Consider the following 21,241-nt stretch of genomic DNA (forward strand, 5'->3'; position numbering starts at 1 on the left):
ACCTTAGAATTCAGTGCCTGGAATGTATGAAGCCTCACTTCCATTGGTTTTATATCTTTGGTCTCGCTCAAAGGTATTTCCAAATATTTCAGGAGTAATTTATTATGTAGGTAACCTGTAATTTCCCAAATTACTTGGTTGATGCAGTATTAGTATTATCTTCATAGATACAATGTATAGGATTTTAGGATCAACTGCTTGAAATTAAGAGAAAACAGTCAATAATTCTTTTGTTTATTCCAATAGTATAATGATGGAACTGAAATAACTACCTGGCTATTTTAGAAATTATATACTTACAGCATGCTTTTTTTTTTTGGTTCTTTAGCTGGTTTAACTTTAATTTAGCTGGTATTAACTTTAGTGACCTTTTCTACTTTATCTCCTTTACCTTTCACTCTCTATTTATCTATCTACCTTTTATTATTGCTGTTGTTTTAGTTGTTATATTTACTAAAGAGACTTTGCAGTTTTATCTCATTTGTTGATTGCATTTGGATGTAGCCCTGAAAAATGTCAACTTTTAATTTCCTCTGTTACCAGCACTGTTGGTAGTTTTCCCCTTGAATTACGTGCAATAACATTTTTAGGTTTTCTACTATCATCCAGGGGTATTAAGAAGGGGTGTTGCATCTTACAAGGACTTTAGAAATTTAATATACTTTTTTCTGAATTTACTTCAGTATATTCATTATCCAATTTGGAAAAATTTAAAAGAAGACACTAGAAAAATGGCATAGGTAGCTTCAATACAACTCTTTGTAGGAATGTTCACATACCTCCAAATTACAAGTTTTCACAAATAAAAATATTTAAAATAGACAACTCTGATTTCTACAATATATCAGTCATTTGTAAACCCCTAGGTGGGGTCAGTGAAAGGAAGGATGTCACTGAAATACTTTTTAAATGAAAAATTATTGGTGATTATATTACCTCTCTCCCAGGGTCGCTGAGGATGAAATTAACACTAACACTTGGCTTGGTCACTCAGAAAAAATAATTATATATATCAGAAAGTTACAACAAACTTATAAAAAATCAAAACATGTCCCTCAAGATATTCCATATTATTCACATAGTAGCTTCTTTCAGAGAGGGAGAGGAAGATGTGATGCCTCTATTTTCTATGTCGTGGGAAAGGTGGTAAAGCTTTAAATCATGTTCGCACTCTTCCCTCTCCATCCACACTGGCCTTACAACTGACTTTTTCAAGACATTTTAATAATCAGTTCAATCTTTTTTGATCTAATGCATCACTATTTTGCAGGTGTCTCCCATTCACTCCCTAGCTTTATGGATAATAGGATCAATGATCACTTTAGGGAACAAAAGTAAGAGCATATAACTTCAATACAACATGTGTTTGAAATGAGAGTAAAGTTAGCTTAATAACATGGTAGAGAAGGTTTTTTTCTTACATAAATACAATATGTGATGGCTCACTGTACTATAGTTCTTGCATTTATGCTATAATGTTGCCTTTTAGGTGTGTCTTCCTTTCTAAAGGTGTTTTTGGTTCAGAACTTATTTTGGAAGAAGACACTTAAAATAAATACAGTTTAAGTGGGGACCAAAATTTCAGAGTAAATAATGGAGTTTGATTAAGACATCACAAAGACAGTAAATTCATTTTATCTTTAATAAGTTTAGTTTATAATTCTAGCTACGTCCAAATAAATAGAATGAACAAAGAGTTTATCAAGGACCAAGTTTTGGTTTTGTGCTAAAAAAATGCTAACACAATTAAGATCTTTACCTTTAAATAACACAGGAAAAATCTTTACCTTTAAAAGATTAAGAGTAAGGAGAAATATATTTGACAGAAAAAAATCTTCAAGATCTACATCAATTTTTCAAGGGCAACTCAATTTTTCAATATTTATTTCATTCTCCTTTGAAACTGAAATATTCTCTCTCAGTTTGCTTGCAAAACAAGTGGTCCTGTTTGAGTGAAAGTAATTATAAAAATAGTTTTGAAAAATGTCCTTATATAATCCTGAAACTGATCACCTAGATCATGAATACTAAGATAACAAGGATGTTACCTTTAAACGGAATCCAAATAATTTGATTTATATAAAAATCCTGCCCAAAGGAGACATTTCCAGTGTAAACAAATACAAATTAATAATAGCATACTGATTTACATGGCTAATGCTACAACAAACACTGAGTATTATTTTTCATATCATTCAAATGTAGTCAGTGGCCATAAAGTAAAGAGGAATTTGGACAATTATTTGGTAAACACCTGTCCAGTCCCATGGAATACAATGTCTCTAATTAATTTCATTAATATTCCTACCTTCTCCAAATAGATCATTTTCAAACACTTTCTCTCCTCCTATACTTGGTTATATCCCAGTGAACTGTAAAGATTACGAGAGATAACCAGACCAGAACAAATAACAAAATAATTCTATTTTCAGATATTTCTAAACATGATGGTGTCTGTGTATATAAACTTAAGTCAATGACTAACTGCAATGTTCTACTTCAATTTCAGTTGAAGATAGACAAAAGTCATGCTTTTGTCAGTCTTCAAATTTTTCCCACATATCTTTAATCCGTTATTTGATAAATATTACTAGGATGGGATATTTATGGGGACAGTGATTTTTGTCTATTGTGTCCACTGCAGAATCACTAACACTTTGAAGAGTTTCTGAAACATACTATTCATTAAAAAAACTGTGTGTATGAATGTGAATAAATGATGAGCAACTAAAAGGGGTAATTCAGATAATATTTTCTATAAATGATAAATATTTTCAGAATTCCCTTTTTAGCTTTAATTATTTAAAAACACAATAAATTGTATGTTTGAAATTAAGGATCAAGGATTAAGTAAGAGGTAAGAAGCTTAACATTTCCTCAAATTTGAATCAAAGTGATGATCTTCAGTGTTTCTATTGTTATTTATGCCAACAATGAATTTGCAAAGTATAGGACCACTAATATAGATAATACAATAGAAGATTAAAGAAACAAATAATTTATAAATGTTTTTTCCAATAAATTTTATCATCAAAATAAGGACACAAATAAAATGTATTCTACCTTTATAATACTCCCTTTCATTCTACCTTAGGCTAGGAACAACTTGATTAAAGTTGACAGACAACTTACCAGTCAAACTGCAAATGTAAATAATGAAAATGGGCATATAATCATAACTTAATCTAAATCATGCCCAATAAAATATTTAAAATAAGAATATAAAATCATTTGTCAATCTTAAGTTATAAATTAACATTAAATAAGAAAAGAAAGTAGGGGTTCCAAAATGCAATACAAGATAGAAAAGGCATAGAAAATTTAGAGGCAAATATGATAATTATATCTTGTAAGAAATTTCTAATTATCCAACATCATTGACTATTGATAAAATTATGATTGTACCCAGGTATAGATCAGTGGCTCTTAAATATTTTGGTCTCAAGACCCCTTTTCCAGTCTTAAATATTGTTGAATTTCTTAAAGAACTTCGCTTTATGTGAAATATATCTATCAATATTTATCATATTCAAAGTTAAGAAAAATTTAACATAAGCAGTTGACAAATACATATTCCATTAGCCATCAGAGCAATGATGTCATGACATCTCATGGAAATGTAGGAAAAGTCCACTGCACACTAAGGAAGGAATGAGAGTAAAAAAGGCAAATAACATCTTAAGAGTCTTAAGAATTTTTTGACCTTGTAGAGTCCTGAAAAGGTCTCTGGGACACCTAGGGATCAATGGACACACTTTGAGAATCACTGGTCTACATCTACAGTGATGAAAATGAAGTATGAACTGTGAAAATGAAAAAAAAAAAAAAACAATTAGCACCAACCTTTTTTGACAATCATCTTAAACCAGTATATACATGACAATCATTCTATGGTGTCTTTTATTTTTTATTTTCTGCACTAAAAAAATCAAGTTCTAACACCTTACTTGAAAAGATTTATTATTATTATCATCACCCTCTGAATTTCTCTAAGCTTCTTCAGAATTTGTTTCACCCAGAACTTCACAACTCTAGAATTATAAGGTCTGAGTTAAATATTATATGTATCATAAAAATTTGCTTGTCTATTTTTGCCTAAAAACCCACAAAAAACTATATTACACAGAAATCCAGAGTAAATAATGAAATTTGGCAGGCATAAAACAATGCAAATTCGTCCCAAAACGGCTTTTCTCTACATTGTCTCTTCAATTTTCTTGTACATTAATAGTTGGATGGAGCCAAAGTAGTTATTTACTTTAAAAATGTCAGTAGCAATAAGAATGCTTTACAAGAAACTAAAAGTATATATAGAAAGTATAAATATATCCATATAGAAAGAAATTTGAATTGTGTAGTATAAAAATTACATTTTCTCTCTCTCTAGATTCCGACCTCATTTTACCTAAAGAGTCAGATAAAAATATAATGTGACCAGTATGTATAACTGAATCACTTTGCTGTATACCAGAAACTAACACAACATTGTAAATCAACTATACTTCAAAATTTTTTTTAAATAAAAATAAAAGCTATAAGATCTCTGAAAAAAAAATGTGATCTATAGAACTTAAAATAATGTGGTTTTTAGTTTCAAATGTCTTAATGAGGAAAAGTAGATTTTGCTTCTGTGTTCTTTTAAGAATAAAGTAGAAGTAGAAATTTTATTCCATTTTGTTTCTTATGTTTAGAAATAGGGACCTACCTCCTGACATTTTCTCTAATTTTTTTTTTTTTTTTGGCTGCACTTTGAGGCTTGTGGGATCTTAGCTTCCCAACCAGGGATTGAACCTGGGCCCCTGGCAGTTGAGAGTGTGGAGTCATAACCACTGGACCACCAGGGAATTCCTAACTCCTGATTTTCATCAAACATTTTCTTCTTAAAAACTTATCTCTTCTTGTTTGATTTGTATTATTAATATTTTGATTAGTTTCTGTTCAAATGATCATTTAATTAATTTTAGCTTTCAGTATTTTAAAACACATTGAGGTATAAAGCTATGGTTCTATCTACATTATTTCTCTTTATACATCTGAAAACCGTAATACCCCAATCAAAATATTGCGGAAATGTTTTCATTTGAAATCCGAAAGTTTTTTTTGTCACCTCAATGATTAAAATATATATCTACAGACTCAACAAAGTAATAAAATAAAAAGGCTATTTTTCACGGTCTGACTCATTATACATAAAGATTCCTTTCATCCTATCCCATCCCCATATGTCCCCCTCCCTCCCAAAGATTATCTTGCACAACAGAGAATGGGTGAAATATCATGATTTTACATAATGTAGTACATTCGGATGAAAAGTGGGAAAAAAATCAAGTAATTCATGGATAGATATCTGGAATTAGGCAATGTCATTAAGCTTTAGCTATTAAGCTTTAGCTATTAATTTAGCTATTATTAAGCTTTAGCTTAAGCTATTAGCTTTTGGCATTCTTCTGCCTCTCCCCAGGTGGCACTTCACCCAGTTCCAGGATCCTTCCTACCCAGGCGATAACGTTCCCAGCCCCAAGCTCAGATTGTACCCTCTGTCCATGGTCCCGCAGTGTCCCCATCAGCCTTCTCATCTTCCATGCTTCTCATTTCTTTCCTCCATCAGCATTTACTTGCCTGTCTCATTGGCTCTGGGTCCTGCTCTCTGCTGGTAATTTGGTAAATTAACTTTTTAAAAATAAATTTGTTTAAACCTAAAATACAATAATTTGCAATCAAAAAATAAGTTTAACTTTGTTAAAGACATGTCATAAATAGCATTTAAGGCACTTTGACATGTTAAAAATTAGGCCTTTCTCTTCTCGGATCATGTATTAATAGTCCCGCTCAATCATATAGGCCCCTGGTTAGATCACGCGACAAAGGCACACTGCAGTATGAACCAGTAATTCCTTACGTGGATGGCTTGACACACTCATGGCTAGTACTAGAAAAGAACAAAAGTATCCATTGATGATACGTCAGTGAATTCACCTTTGGGAGGGAAGGTGCACAAACAAGAGACAGTGTCATATGTTCAGAGCTATATATTTACTGTCTGTGCCTCTGCATGTGCAGCAGAGATATTTCTGGCAATGAATATTAAATGACTATAGAAAGATTTGAAAATGCATAACCAATCTTTCTAAGAAAATATGGAAACTCTTAAAAACCCAGAACTTTAGAAGAACACTTTGATTTTCAGAGACAACAAAGAAATACAACCCTTGCCCCCAGAGAAACAGGCAGAAAACTTTGAAAGCTGAAATCCAATTTGATGCTCTCAGATTTTTGCTGGCTATTTGCTGTGTTCACATCATTACAGTTTGTTTTCTTTCTATTTTAAACTATGCAAAGTTTCCTTTTTAAAGCTTTGCTGCCTTTCTTTTCTTTGCACAAACACATTGAAATGAGGAATGTTAAGTCTGTTTCTATTAACCTCTTACACACATTCCAGAAGACTTCACCTCCAAATGATCTCATTCTGATTTCTTTCCCTTTTGAACCCTCTCCTTTCCAGAAACAGAGAACACCAAATTCTTTCTGATCAAAAGTGACCATCTGCTTCGGGTCAGAACAGAATGGACCACTGATGAACTACTGCCTTTGTAACCAACACTTCTCTCCACTCCCAGTGCCCGCCCTGTTTCCCAACCCAGCCACCCATACCACTTGCCCAAGACAGCAGCTCTCACAGAGAGATGGCTTAGTCAGAGTTCACCACGGCAATATGGATAGGAAACTCTTCTTTGACAGGTGCCGCAAAGGAGCCTTACGGAAAGTGGAGTTTCCAGCAGCGGTCTGTGGAAGTAGCTTCAGGACCTTCTCCTAAAATTCGGCCACAACAAGGGACCTTCAGTCATAGTTCCTCACACAACTCAGTCAATGATTCATCTTCTTACTAACCTCTCCAAGCTCTCATCTTACTGCCCAGGGTGGAGGGATACTTCTATCTATCCTGCATGAGTGTTTCTAAACTTAAAGCTTACCTAAAATCTCAGATCAAACAAAAACAGCTCAGGAATTTAAAAATGCCCTTTATATATATATATATATATATATATATATATATATATATATATATATATATAATGTAATATATTCCATAGCAACTAAATTAATTTTCAAGGTTGTAAAAATACTTCAATTTGTTTTAGTTTGGGTATGGTTTTAAAAAACAACCTATTTTGAAACTCTTTTCCCTGGTTGGCGTTACCTTCTAAAACAGCCGGGCCTATATTCCACCAAACCAACTGGCTTGGAAAAAAACATTTCCAGGGATTTCTAAATACAAATGGAGAGTTGTTTAGGTGTCAGGATGACCTGGCACAATCTGTCTAAATCCTGTCCTTCAGGTTTCCTAGCATGCAACTAAACCCTGGAGGGAGAGAAAAAGTTCCTCCTTTCTTACTCCATAATTCTTACCTGACCCATATTTTCTGCTACTTCAAGCAGAAACCCGCTGAAAAGCTCACCAAAAAAAAAAAAAAAAAAAAAAAAAAAAATATATATATATATATATATGAAAAGCTCTTTAGGGACAATTTCGTCACCCTTGATAGCAATGACTGCAGATGTACACACCGCCTCCTCTACAGAGCCTGCTTACTGCTGCACTCGGCTTGTGCAGTGGGAAGGTTTTACTTCCCTGATTTGTGGCAGTTTAATTATCAGCCTTCAGAAAAGAGGATCAAGTAGGTAGACCAAGTCTAAATTGTATTCCGCCATAATTTCTAGCAACCTCTAATCATTTGTAAGGACTGGAGTGTAAATAGCAAATAAGTAAATGACAATTGTTTTTAGTGAAATCAGGAGGGTTTGATTTCAAAGGTGCCAATGTATTTAAAAAGCAAAGGCGTATTAGGTGCGGTCATAAACAAGGGTTAGATTGCCGATTCTGACAATTTCCAGGTATGTGTTCTTCACCAGTCATGCTGCCACACGCACACCCCGACTCTCTGATGGCTCACTCAGAAAACAGAAATGAAAATATCTGCAACGAATCCCTCACCCACTAGGTGTGACAAAATGAGAAAATGGGTGATGAAACACTTTGCACAATGTGAAGAACTATTCTAAATGTATGAGAATATCCATTAGAGCATTATTCAAAGAAAGGGAGTTAAATGCATTTTGCTGCAAATTTTAAGACCCACATCTAGGAAAACTAGGACAAACTATCATAGGAATACTTAAATCATGATAATTAAAAATAGAGTGAAATAAGAGAAGCATTTGACTACTGTGACATTTACAATTATTAAATATTTGCGGTAAGAAAATGAAGGAAGAAATCAACTGAACTTATTTGATGGAAAAAAAGGTGAGAGGTGAAATTTTAAGTACTCTTGGACAGTACTAGTAAGGCCAACTAGAAAAGGGAAACTGCTTTGGTGATAGTCTATAAATTGGGCTGAGTAAATGCATATTCACAATTATCTTAATATTTAAGCTGTTTCCTTAATTGCCTGCTAATTCAAGGAACATCACAGTGGTTTGGCCTTTGTACTGCCACATACATCCTCCATTGCTCCTAAATGTCTGATTAGTTGGGACAAAAGCATACTAAATTTTAAAAATTTCTGAGAATACAGAGAAATGCAATAGGAAAGTACAAGTCTTAATTTTAGTTTGTGGAAAGTACAGAATCATAGAATCAAGTGTTTTACGGCTGGAAGGGACTTAAGGGGGCAAACACTGCTATCGTTTTTTTTTTATCCTTTCTTTGATATATGTTTTTGAATTAAAATTAAATTTAAATTTGAATTACAATGAAGATAATTTTATAATCACCCTGGTTTGATCCCTGTCACTGGCAGTGAGTGGCATTCTTTCTTGGGGAAAATTCCACAAATTGTTGGTGTCAAGTTAGGGACAGATATTAACTTGCTTTCCTTCCTAAAAAAGCCATGGATCAAGTCTAGGTGCCTGTCTGGAGCAAGACTCATTGGATTTGTCTTCCTTTATCCAGAAAGCTGAGAAGATTGTGAAGTAGATCAGACGTGCAAGAAAGGAAGAGTGGAAGCATTGCCTAGAGTAGCCCAAACCCATTATTTATTGACATGTTTATGTAAGCTCTGGTACTTTTATTTGGTAATAACTCCCCATCTATCTTATGTTTCCGACATGAAACTTTGTCCTGCAACTCAATATTCTATCATTATAGCTTGCACTAGCAACGAAGCAGTAACTTTAAATTCTCTATTGCAAGGAATCAAATGAGAAAGCAAAAACTGACACACTCATTTTAAGCTGCATCATATAACAATGGCTCAGAACCCAGTGGTTTATGAATGAAATAAAGATACTTTATTTATTACACAGGCACTTGGATATTCACATGCCCAACACATCTGATACACTTGAAAACTATGGAAACATGAGTGGAAAAAATGTGTTCGTAGGATCAAGAAAGAACTTTCACCATGTAAAGGTGAATGAGTGCATTAACAATTTTTTCCTTTACTTTCCTCTAAGATTTCCAAAATCCACTGAATTTTTTAAAAAAGTTACACTTGAAATAATATTCAACAAAAACTGATCTACATTCCAACTGGTATGCTAACTCGAATTGTGAGCAGTTTAAACTTTTATCACAGTGCAACATATTTATAGTCATGCTTGAACAGATTACGTTAGTAGCATGCGTTCCATTCTGCAATATGAATACTGTTAATCTATTTCCCAACAAAAGTCAAAAGATGCCCAGTGCATAGAAAAATACAAATCACTGTAGTCAATATATTATGGGACTCATCTTGGGACTTACACAGTGATGATGAAGTCCTGAAATGCCATGCCCACAAAAGCACATTAAAAAGTGGATAAACATACTTTATCAGACAATCTCTAAAAATTAAAAGATGAGGGCTTTAAATTTGGGGGATGTTCTTGCTGTGTGCTTTGAATAGCGCCTTTCTGCTCACCTCCTTCTGGATTGACTGGTCCGTCAGACATCACCTTCCTGAGGGCTAGCTGGCTTTGGTCTTGGTTGCCATTAGCTGGTGGAGGCAGATTATCAGACTGAGTTCTTTGAATGGGGAGGACTCCTGCTATGCTGTGTCTGTGCTGCTTCCTGGCATGATTAGACTGACCGCTTTTATGTGCTGCTGTGGTAGTGTGGGTGAAATGGAAACCCAGAGTATGTATCCTCAGATGGAACCAGCTTGAATGTTATTCATGCAAACAGAAGTGATCTTTTGCTCTATCGAAGGAAGTTTTGTTTTCAAATGCCAAAATGACACCACATGCACAGCACTAAAGGGGGTTAAAACTGGCTGTTTCTTTGTAAATGATGACTTTGGGAGATGGGGAGAATATTCATCTATCTCCGTTGTTTGCCTGATGCCTCTTGGAAGTAACAGTGCTCCTACATTTTTAAAGTGTCTGTACTCACTAAGTTCTTATATAATTCTATCAATTGAAATTACAGCAGTTAAGATGGGTGAATTGTTACGCTTTAATTGATATCTTGGCTTCCAAATGATTTCCAGTGGTTAGAAAGAAGAATAACCCTATAAATTCTCTTGTATCATATACAAAGTGTGATCCAACAGAATGGATCCTTAATGAGGTAACATGGCCTCATCGAATATGCTTAGACATATATTAATACTACATACTTTTTTGAGAATATAGGAAACATTATTTTCTTTACAGATTTTTTTTCTCCAAAAGACTACAAAGTTTCTCACGTGGAAAGCCTCATTATCTCACATGCATAATTTATTAAAAATTTTAAGCGTAAAATGTTTTTTCCATTTCCCCTAGGTTCTAGAACTTGACTGTTGGTTACATGACTCTTCTGCCTAAAATTTTTTAGTGTTTTTCAGAGGTGAGACTCTCATTGCTAATCTGCTCAATGCTTATGTGTGTGCCTTTTTTTGGTGTAATGCCTGGAAAACTGGCAGCCACTTGTGCTTATAATTCCTGTATTCTAAAGGATATTTAAGTGCACACAAAAAGGACACACAACATAGTTTTGCCTGCACACATCACAGACACAGCTACCAAATACTATGAGCCAGGTTGGATGGATGGTGGAGACAAAGGAGAAACAGCCAGTTTTATTTCGTTCTATGTAAAGTAAAACAAAAAAGAACTAAATGAGAGAGAGCATATTTATGTATCGATACTGTTCCTACACAGACAAAGGGACAGAGAACAGAGGGAGCAGGGAAAGCACAAAACAAAGCAAATGGGGAAGGACAGCAGGAAAGAAAGGCAACAGATGAACATTAAGCTGCCATGCTGAGGAATTTATTTGCGTCTTTTACTTGGTTGAAGGCGGAGTTGTTGCACGGCGGCTTCGGCAGCGGCTATAGCAGCCCCTGCATCTTCCAAGTGGGTCTGAGTGACGCTGGTTTTGCTTTGACTGCGAGATGGTCCATGAGAGCGGAGATGGCCTTCGGATGAGGATTTCGAGCTACCGGGACTACTATGGGATTTCTCAATGGTGGGAACCTGCATGTCTGGTTACAAAAGGGTAAAACATGAGTTAAATTTGCTCCAACGTTCCTCCTGTCAAGCTGGGTCTCACATAATTTGAAACCGTCTAAGATTTAAGTTAACTCTGTTTCTTTTTTGGCGCGTTTATGCAACTGCTCACCATACAGCGAGGTGATTCAACATTTGGGAGACAATTTTTGGGAGGAAAGGCAAGAGGATGATAATCTTGAGAAGAAAGGTTTGAGAAGAGGAATAAATACATTCTAAGTAGTCTCATATAAATGAATATATTAACTTACAGTTTCACCAAGCAACTCTGCTAATTCTAGTAGGGACCAGGGAAGAAACAATAGGCTGACATTGCCGCAGGAGGAGTTTTAAGTAAAATTCTTGGAGGAAGGTGTGCGAGTCACTGGGATACATGGAAGTGGGGACTGTATTATATCATCATCTCAGGTGATTTTAGAGAATGTATATATAAGATCACACATTTACTGTGGTAGTCATAGAGAGACAGGTCTTTATACCAATCATCTTCCAGAATGTTAATTAGTGCAGAGCTGATCTGGCTAAGTGGAATCCAGAAATGATCTATACAACTCATAAGTAATCTACAGCACTTATTGTAGTCAGTTGTTTATTGTATTAACTCAGTGGCCTCCTGGACACGACCTCAGTTTTTCGTCTCCTAGAACACTTGCATTTCCAATCCAAATTGCAAAGAACCACTTTTCAATTTGCTGTACTTCCTGAGAAGAGGCGAAAAGGAAGGAATACTCAGATCCAATATAAAAATTTTTATTTAATACTTATAAATAGCTCAGCATATCCTGGAAAGATACTACATGGTTCTCTCATACAGGCAGTTAACTCATTTTATGATGAAGATTACTGTTGTGTTGTAGGATAACTGGTTAATGAACCTCCCAAAGGAAAAGCCCATTCCAATGGGAAAGCTGTGCATATTGCCAAACCCAATGTATGACGCTGCAATTAAAAAATAATAATAGTAGTTAAAAAAATCATAGAATTAGTTTGAATGCACCACTTAGGAAAGGTTTAAGTAATTTTCAGCATACCAATTGTTTTGATGACATGAGGAAAATGTTTTTGATATCATTAAAAAGCAGAATGCAAAACTGTTTATGTCCATATATTACATATATGATTTATGAGTAAGAATATACATATGAAAAAATAGGGATTTAAACAGAAGAAACATGCATAAATGGTAATGATGATTATGTCTAGTCAATGAACTGTTGAGGATTTTTATGTTTTCTTTATGAAATACCCCAACGTATTTTATAAAGTCATATTAACCTAGATTTTGAGAGCTGAAAAAGACCCAATAGCTCATATAACCCAACCTCCTCTATTTTAGAGGTTGAAAAACAGAGAACCAGAGGGGTGAAGATCACAAAGGCATCAACCTAATTAAGGGCTGATCTGAGACTAAAGCCCCTTTCTCCTGATTCCACATCCACTACTCTTTGCATGATATTATATTAAATATTTCCCAATATAATACCTTTCAAAAGATATTAAATATACAGGCACTCATATTCAAGAATATACTGAGTGAACAAAAAGACAAAAGCTTTTTTCTACTTGAAATATCTCCTACCCTTGGATGGGTCAGGGAAGATACCATGGCTTCTGCTTTTGATGACAGACGGCTTTGGGGACTGCTGGCTGCTTTGACTGGAATGGGACTTGCCATGATCAATGCTTTCAGTCTGTTCTTTGAGAGGATACCACCTAGGCGTGTTATCGAGGTGAGATGTGCTAGATAAATCAATCAATACCTGGAAAAAAGTGCAATAAGTGAGTAAAATTTATGGATTAAGCTGTAATTCGTTTGTTGTTTTTTTTCTGTGATCTGAAACTTATTCAAGGACATAAGTCAAAGGATATAGTATAACCTTTAGGATGATGAGGTCTTCCTCATTTTTCTTCACCCATGATACTGAGAATGTCTTGTGCATACCAGATGCTGTATAAACGTTTGGTTAACTTGAACTGTATGACATCTCTATTAATTAAATTATTTGGAGATGATGCAAAAAGGTAGAGTCACAAGTCAATCTCTTCATAAAATAAAGTCTTCTTTTGTTAAATGGACACATGATATTCTTAAACTGGGCTAGTGTTTTTTTGCAGATTGTTTGATTTTAGTTACAAGAGGGACAAAATGAAAAAGAATGGCTAATTTTCAATTACTAACTTATTCCCTCTATTTTAAAACATACTTTAGTTCACATTTGAAACAGAGAGATTACCAACAGTTTACAATAAGAAAGCGCTGTGTCATGGTTTAATTGGCAACATTTTTTCTTAGTGGTACATAAACAATGGTGCATTTTACAGTAGTTGGCATCTTATATTTGAGCAGATATTAAAAAATAAAACCACACAATGGATATATGCTTTAGGTTCATGTGAACAATAAATTATAAGGACTTCAATAAATCAGCTTTTTGAAATAGGAAAATAAATCAGATATAACCGTACTCTAGAGTAGTCCTGTCTAAGACCAAGATTAGTCCAAGTGGCTATACCACATGGAGCCTGTAGGTGAAGTTCAAATGATCTAGTTTTGATGGGAAAAAGGTACAGAGTGTAGGAGCCAAACAAGACATCATGTCACCTAGACTACTCAACTGTTTTCTATTGTCTCTATCAAAAGGATATTGTATTTTCTAGGTGTTATATATTTTTGGAGATTTATTTTTTTAACATTAATTCATAACTTCTGCTTTAAGCAAAGATCACTAAACAAAATATGTATTTTTGGAATATGACAGATGAAAAATATCACAGAATCTGACCATCCTGCCACACTTCATAATTAGGTTACATTCCTTGTGAATTTATAAAAATTGTTTTTACTGCTTTCTCCTACTTCTAGTTTTGCTTCTTAAAATATTTTGAGATGTTTTGTGGGACACTTAAACGAAGTATGTAAAATGTCACATCAAGTCATTCATACGTGCAATGAGGAATAGCAATTAAATAAACTGAAAATGCATTTGAAAAAAATCCAGCTCATTTTATAATACAATAAATTTATCTCCAATCTTTTACATAATCATTTGGATTCACAGCATGATTATATAACTTTCTATCAAAACAATTAATATTTCATCTTTCAAATTAATTAGAAAGTACATCAAGTGGTAAAGTGAAAATTATTTCTCCAGTTGCTATTCATCTATTCAGAGTCATTTGTAAATAAATTCTATCCACCAAAGAATTTTATCCAGAAATAGTTATCTTATACACTTAAGAAATATGCTTTCCATAAAGATTTAATTGATGGTTTATAATGAAGCAAATAAAAAAAAGGAAACCATAGGCTCACCTCACCAAGAAAATCATTGGAAGAAAATCTATCATAATCCCAGACTGTCACCTCCAGTGTTTTCTTCTTGAGCTACAGTTCAAATCAAAATGTCATTAACCTCGTTTCTCATCATAAATTTTCATTATACTCATATAATAGACTCATTTATATTTTCATTCCTTGAACTCTTTCCGCTTATGTAAAAATACTTTAAGTTTATATAAAACTGTATACTTACATTCAATATTATGTAAACTGTCAATCATTTTGTGGTCCAACCAAGTATTTGGTCATAAGATACCTCACTATTTTGCAAAAAAAAGGGTGATTTTTACTTATTTCCTGTTATTCTACCCCTGCCCATTATTAAAAGTACCAAGCAGAATCTATATATACTCTTTAAATACATGAAATTCATAGGTTGCAAAAATGTCTAGGTTATTCAAAGTATTTGGGTTATAGTTTTTTGTTTCAGTAAATTGCCAAAACACATTAGTAGCACTGTCTTATTTCTGCAGGTGAACGTAACTTATTTTAAACTCAAGAACCCAGATTACAATTTATATCCAGCTTCAATTTCATAGTCAAATTAGAAATCTTCCAAAGGATAAATGAGAAACCTCATTTTGAAAGACAACTCATTTGTAAATTGTTTTCATGGATGTCTTCTTCCTATTCTATTTGTATTCTTTTCTCTCTGAATTCATCTTTATAAACCATCAGTTATTTTCTATTATTGATACAAAGTTATGACATGAAGATTTTCAGAAACACATTGATGCAATTTTGCTTAGAGTCATCTATTTGTTGTGATAATCCTTTACACTAGTCTTCTTCACGCTTTCTTCTGTACAGTTTAGTTGCACAATGCCAGATCCGTAGGAAGCCTCAATTTAGAAAAGAGATGATCCCTAAATTGTTGCCAGGAGGGGTAATTCATTTCAGTGCATCTGAATCTTATTTTTTCTTTGTTTATGAAAGTCAAAATACAGCTAGCTGGAAAATATTTTCCCTCAAAATATGATAAATAGAGCCCAGTCTACTGAAATATTTGATTTTGAAATAATCAGTGGAAAATGTCCCACTAGTCTTATTCATTTTATTTTTTAGCTGTTTTGTGAAAATGTGCACATTTTCTTTCACTGTATCTTCGAACTGCACCCAGTTCCTTTTACTGGCTATATTTCTTGCATGTATTTTACTTAATTTTTTTTGTTTGTATGGAAAAATTGATATGAATCACAATCTTTCAGTAATTCTATCATCACTATTTTTATATTAGCCTGAATCTGTCATATAGAAAATAATCATTGCATACCTGTTCCATGGAGATACTTTTATAAATTACTGTTTGATTCCACTCAGGATTAAGACTTTTCTGAACATATTTAGTCCTTCTCTTGTACTCAGCACTGAATTGGAAAAAGAGAAAGAATTACCCTGATTATTTACCTTGACCGATGACTTCATAGTCAACCTGAAGGGCATGCAGACTTTTAAAGGTATTTTGTTTTGAATCACTATGTAATCATCTCCTCATCCTCATGTCTTAAACTGTATTTTAAGTTGAATGCACAATGACAATTCAAAAATATCTTGGATGCCTTTAGTTTTATTTTCCCTAAGGTATTTTTTTTTTAAAGAAAAGTTTTTAGGTCTTCTAACTAGAATACAATTTTAGAAATCTTAATCTCTCCTGAATGTGTGAGATAATTACATGAACTATACAGTAATGTCAATATCTTCTTGTCCCATAAATAATAATTGGATATTTAACTTTCCAATAGTTTTGCAACTGATCATGTCAGCAAAGCCAAATGGTCTCTCAATTCATTTTTTTGTGTAAAAAGCTGAAATAACTGTACTGACTGAGGAAAGGATGAAAAATGGCTGTTGCTATAGGTGAGATTCCATGAACATTTGTTACCTTATATTTATAGTAGATTTTGACACTCTTGGTAAAGTAGAATACTTAATCTAGTTATGAAACAATCTTAATTAAATACAAATTCTTGGTTTATGTCAATAGCTTATGTTACAAATGATGAACCAAATCAAAATTTTTCCTCATGCATTATAACTTGGGGCATTTCAGTTTATCCTTGACTCTTCCATACCCTCTGATCACCAGTTAGAAGCTTATATCTTACACGTTTAAGCATAACTTACTTTCAAAACTTATTCTAATTAAGTATGACAAAACATTTATAACAGGCATCAACCAGCTAATGGGGTTGGAATTATTGCTATTTGCTATGAGCCAATGGTGCCCACATAGACAAAGCTTTTCTCTAACACTCACTGGCTTTTTCCAAATGTTCTGCCTAGAAAACAAACCTGTTTGTTTGGGGTCCATTCACGTGCCTGGACTTCATAAACTGCCTTACCCTAAAGGTACTGCATCCTGACCCTGGATCTGTAGTTCTATTCCCAACTGCTGTCAGCAGACTAACTCTTGTTATATTCCTGGTCTCAAGCATTGCCAAATTCTGGAATACCTACTATTGTTCCCCAGATGCTAATTTACTTATTCATCCTAGATAAAACTATCCTAGATAAAACTAAAGAATCAAGCTCCAGTTCACCACTCACTTTTAGAGATGGGTCTACAGCCAAGTATCTTTTTTTCTCCCTCTGGCTTTATTCTCTTTCTTATCAGACATACACAAGGGCAATAATTTCCAACGTTGACTGCATATTAGGATCACTTTGGGATCTGAGTTCCCAGGGTGGTAGGTGGGGCAACTAGCACGGCACCCACATCCCCCTGCCCTTCACCCACAAGGAGAGTCTTATTTAACAGGTCTGGGGTGAGGCTTGAGCATCAGAATTTTAAAAATGATCTAGGTAAATCTAAAGTATTGCCAAATTGAGAACCACTGAGAACCACTGAGCTCACGTCTCCTGAGACCTCACATTTCAGCCACTGTGAACTGAATCCAATTTAAGAAATGAAGCAGCACTATTCTCATTTGTAACCAACCTATCTGAAAGTACAAAAAAAGAGAGCAGGATTTGACAATTTTTTCATTCAGCACAAAGTGCAAATAATTCTGGGGAAATGTATAGGCAATGATTCAAAGACACAGGAACTTTCATAGACTGTGAACAGAAAGTATACATTTGTACATATACTTTTTAGGTAAATTTGTCTATGTCTAGTGAAGTTCATGCACTCAAGTACCCAGAAAATTCCACTTTGACTTAATTCCACTTCTACTTTAGAGAAATTCTCCCACACGTACAAAAGGAATTTGTTAAAGAGCATTCATTGTTTCTAATAGTGTGTTAATAATATAATAAATAAATACATTATGATATATTTATTCAATTAAATTTAAGCAGCAGTTAAATGAAATATACCTTCATTTATCAAGATAGATAAATCTTAAAAAAAATCTTGAGCAAATAATTTGCAGAAGAAAACCTATGGTAAGTTATCATGATATAAAGTTAAAATTACATGAAATAATACTGTAAATTATTTATGTCTACTTGTATATATGTATGACAAACATTAATATCATATGACAGCTTGGGAATTATAGATGTTAAACTCTATTATGTGGTTGTCTCAGGAGGACAGGGGAATGGTTTCAGAGGACTTCAGGCGTACTTGTAATATATTTTTTATTAAAAAAAATCTGAAGCCAATATAGCAAAATGTTACGATTTGATAAAATTGGATAGCAAGAACACAAGTATTTGTGACAGTATTATCTATAATTTTCAGTAAGTTTAAAATATTTTATAACAAAATTCAAAACTATTTTAGCAAATTATGTCCCTTTATACTTTATGATTTTGATTCTTTAAATTAATGACATAAGAAGAATGAATATGACCACTTTTAAGTTAACAGCCAACTCTGGTTGCTATTTAGAATTCATGGCTATTCCTGTAGTAGGTACACTAAGAAAAAAACACATTGTGTAGTATGAGCTTTAAAGTTTCTGTCTGTTTTGGACTTAATTATCCAAGTGGTGAGACCATGGGAAAAACATATTAGGGATTAAGATTCATAATACACTGAACAGTGGTAAAATTGTTATTTTTTTCAAATTCTGAAAAATTGAACGCACAAAATTTTAAAATAAGATTGAAGATGGAAAGTTAATGTCAAATGCAAACTCATGTATTTTTACTAAAATTCTAGATATGTCAGTGTATATTAAAATAGCCTGAACTATTGAAATGTCTTCAAAAAGATATATTAGTTAACATATTTTAATTTATAATATTAATAATTGTTATATTTCACATGCATACTTTAGTCATTTTTTCACCCATATGTAGCAAAATTATCGAATGCCAACTCTGCACCAGGAATTATGCTCTATCAAAATGTACAACTGCAAAACTCTTAATTGTACTGACATACCATTATGTCATGAGAAGCACTTTATAAAGTAAGCACATTGAAATAATAACAGCTAACATTTACGAAACGCTACTTTTTCACAGGCGGAGTTCTAAGTGCTTTTCATGTGTTACATCCTCAAAGCAACTCTATGTGTCCAGTATTATTTATTACCCTATTTTATAGCTGATAAGAATTGAAGCTCAGAGGAATTCAGGCATGTTGGCAAGGCTGCATAGTTATTAATTCATAGGACCAGGTTTCAAACACAGGGAAACTAATTTCTTGCTCTGAAACATGAGCTATATGAACTCAGTTGATTAGGCCCATCATAAAATTTCTTAATTGCATATTTCATTAGCTGAAGTGTCTAGTTTGTCTTCTTTATTTTACAGTCAAAAACTGTACACTTCAACTTAAATATATGTTTTATATATATAACATAAATTATTTATAGTGTGTGTATATATACACATATAGAAAATGAGGACAGCTTTAGAGTTGCCTAGGGAAATATTGAATGGTATATCCTAAGACTAAGAGAGTGCTGTGGAACAACTAGGGATAATTATTATTAAAATTTACTTTTGCTCAGATACATTCACATATAACCCCAATTAGTCGGGAAAAATCTAGATGTTCACTTTACTAGGTTATCTTAATCTTACTAATAAGTTTGACTCTCTAGCTCTCTCAAGTTTCAAGGTCTGTGTCCTTTAGGGTTAACGAGGGTAAACACACCTTTCTCCTGATCCTGCCTCTACCAGCCCTGGTTGACCTGTGTAAATGCCAATGAGATCTCTTTGCAATCTTTTCACGCTTGAATTTCCTGACACGCAGAGATGGCCACATAAAGCTCTTCCTTCAAGAACCCTTGTCTGATGGCTACCATGTACTGACCATCTTGGGCATGATGTCAATGGGCTGTGTTCCCACTTTACACAATTGAAAACTCCACAGTTCTCATCTCCATATCAAAATCTGTGGATTTACAAGTTGAAGGTGGCCAGGTAAGCAGAGGGATTCTTGAATGTGAGCAGAAATCCAGGCTGAGAAATAAGTGGAGTTCCTTTTCCTTTCCTACCATGTCTGTTAAACACACTGCAATCCCTCATGGGAAGATTGCAATAATGACATTATTTTAGGACAATTAAGCCATATGTAATAATCAGAGAAGTTTTTTAATAAGGGAAAATAAAAAGTCAATTAATCAAGATGGAACACGGTGTTTATCAAACAAAAATCTAGGGACTTCCCCGGTGGTCCAGTGATTAAGACTTTGCCTTCCAATGCAGGAGACGTGGGTTCGATCCCTGGTTGGGGAACTAAGATCCCACATGCCGTGGGGTGCAGCCGAAAACTTAAAAAAAAAAAATCTAAACCTTTATTTCCTTAAAGTTTTGACTGATTTCCTTTTTCTTTCTCTTTTTCATTATTGGACAATCATTTTCTCATAGGTAGATATGATTTTAAGGCTGGCAGAAAAAGGTATTTAAAATTCAATTACCCTCTCCTAAACCAGAAGAAAAAAAAGTTCTCTCTGTAAAAAAAAAATTGAGAAAGAAGAATGGAATATAATGGCTTGTTTGTTCTTAACTTTCACAGAATTATCTAAAGTACTGAAGGTCTTCATTTCTTTTGTTTTTTCTTGATTGGAAAAAATACATATAAATTTCTTTATTGAAAAAATATATAATGAGTCCAATAAAGATATATATATATTTGTGTGTGTGTGTGTGTGTAGTTTTTTTCAAAATTACTCCTCTGAGGATGTTGCCTTTAATTTAGAAAGAAGCACAGAGCATATGCCATTTTATAAGCTCTGTTTCTCTGTGTGCAATAGTGCATTTATGGGCTGTCACTTGATTGTCCTCTGTGCTCCCTGAAGTCTGACACTATGGCTGTGTTCTCAATTCCAGCAGAGTCTGGAGCAGTCTGTGCTAAATAAATGGTTTCCGGATGTATCTTTAAAACATGTTTGTACTTCTCTTTTTCCTTTAAAAATCTATTAAAATAAAATGTTTTGGCCTTCAAATTGTAAATACATACAACACCTGAATCTGCTTTACATTCTTTCCAGAGGAAATAGTTTGAGATGCTAACAA

The 21,241-nt window shown here is 33.7% G+C and overlaps 1 protein-coding gene across 4 annotated transcripts in view; it reads right to left on the reverse strand.

The window, feature by feature from the left end:
• Positions 1-21,241, reverse strand: part of PCLO (piccolo presynaptic cytomatrix protein) — a 166,896-nt gene that overhangs the window by 48,737 nt on the left and 96,918 nt on the right. For 2 of the 4 annotated variants that reach the window (XM_067746085.1, XM_067746084.1), the window contains 5 exons: positions 16,095-16,188; positions 14,795-14,866; positions 13,058-13,238; positions 11,259-11,453; positions 9,909-10,091 (listed from right to left, as the gene is read on the reverse strand). In XM_067746085.1, coding sequence (XP_067602186.1) covers positions 9,909-10,091; positions 11,259-11,453; positions 13,058-13,238; positions 14,795-14,866; positions 16,095-16,188 — 725 coding nt within the window. The remainder of the gene's footprint in view (positions 1-9,908; positions 10,092-11,258; positions 11,454-13,057; positions 13,239-14,794; positions 14,867-16,094; positions 16,189-21,241) is intronic. The other 2 variants (XM_067746086.1, XM_067746087.1) reach the window with 2 other exon arrangements.

This window comes from Pseudorca crassidens, chromosome 8 (genome assembly GCF_039906515.1).
Source record: "Pseudorca crassidens isolate mPseCra1 chromosome 8, mPseCra1.hap1, whole genome shotgun sequence".
Lineage (NCBI taxonomy): Eukaryota > Metazoa > Chordata > Mammalia > Artiodactyla > Delphinidae > Pseudorca > Pseudorca crassidens.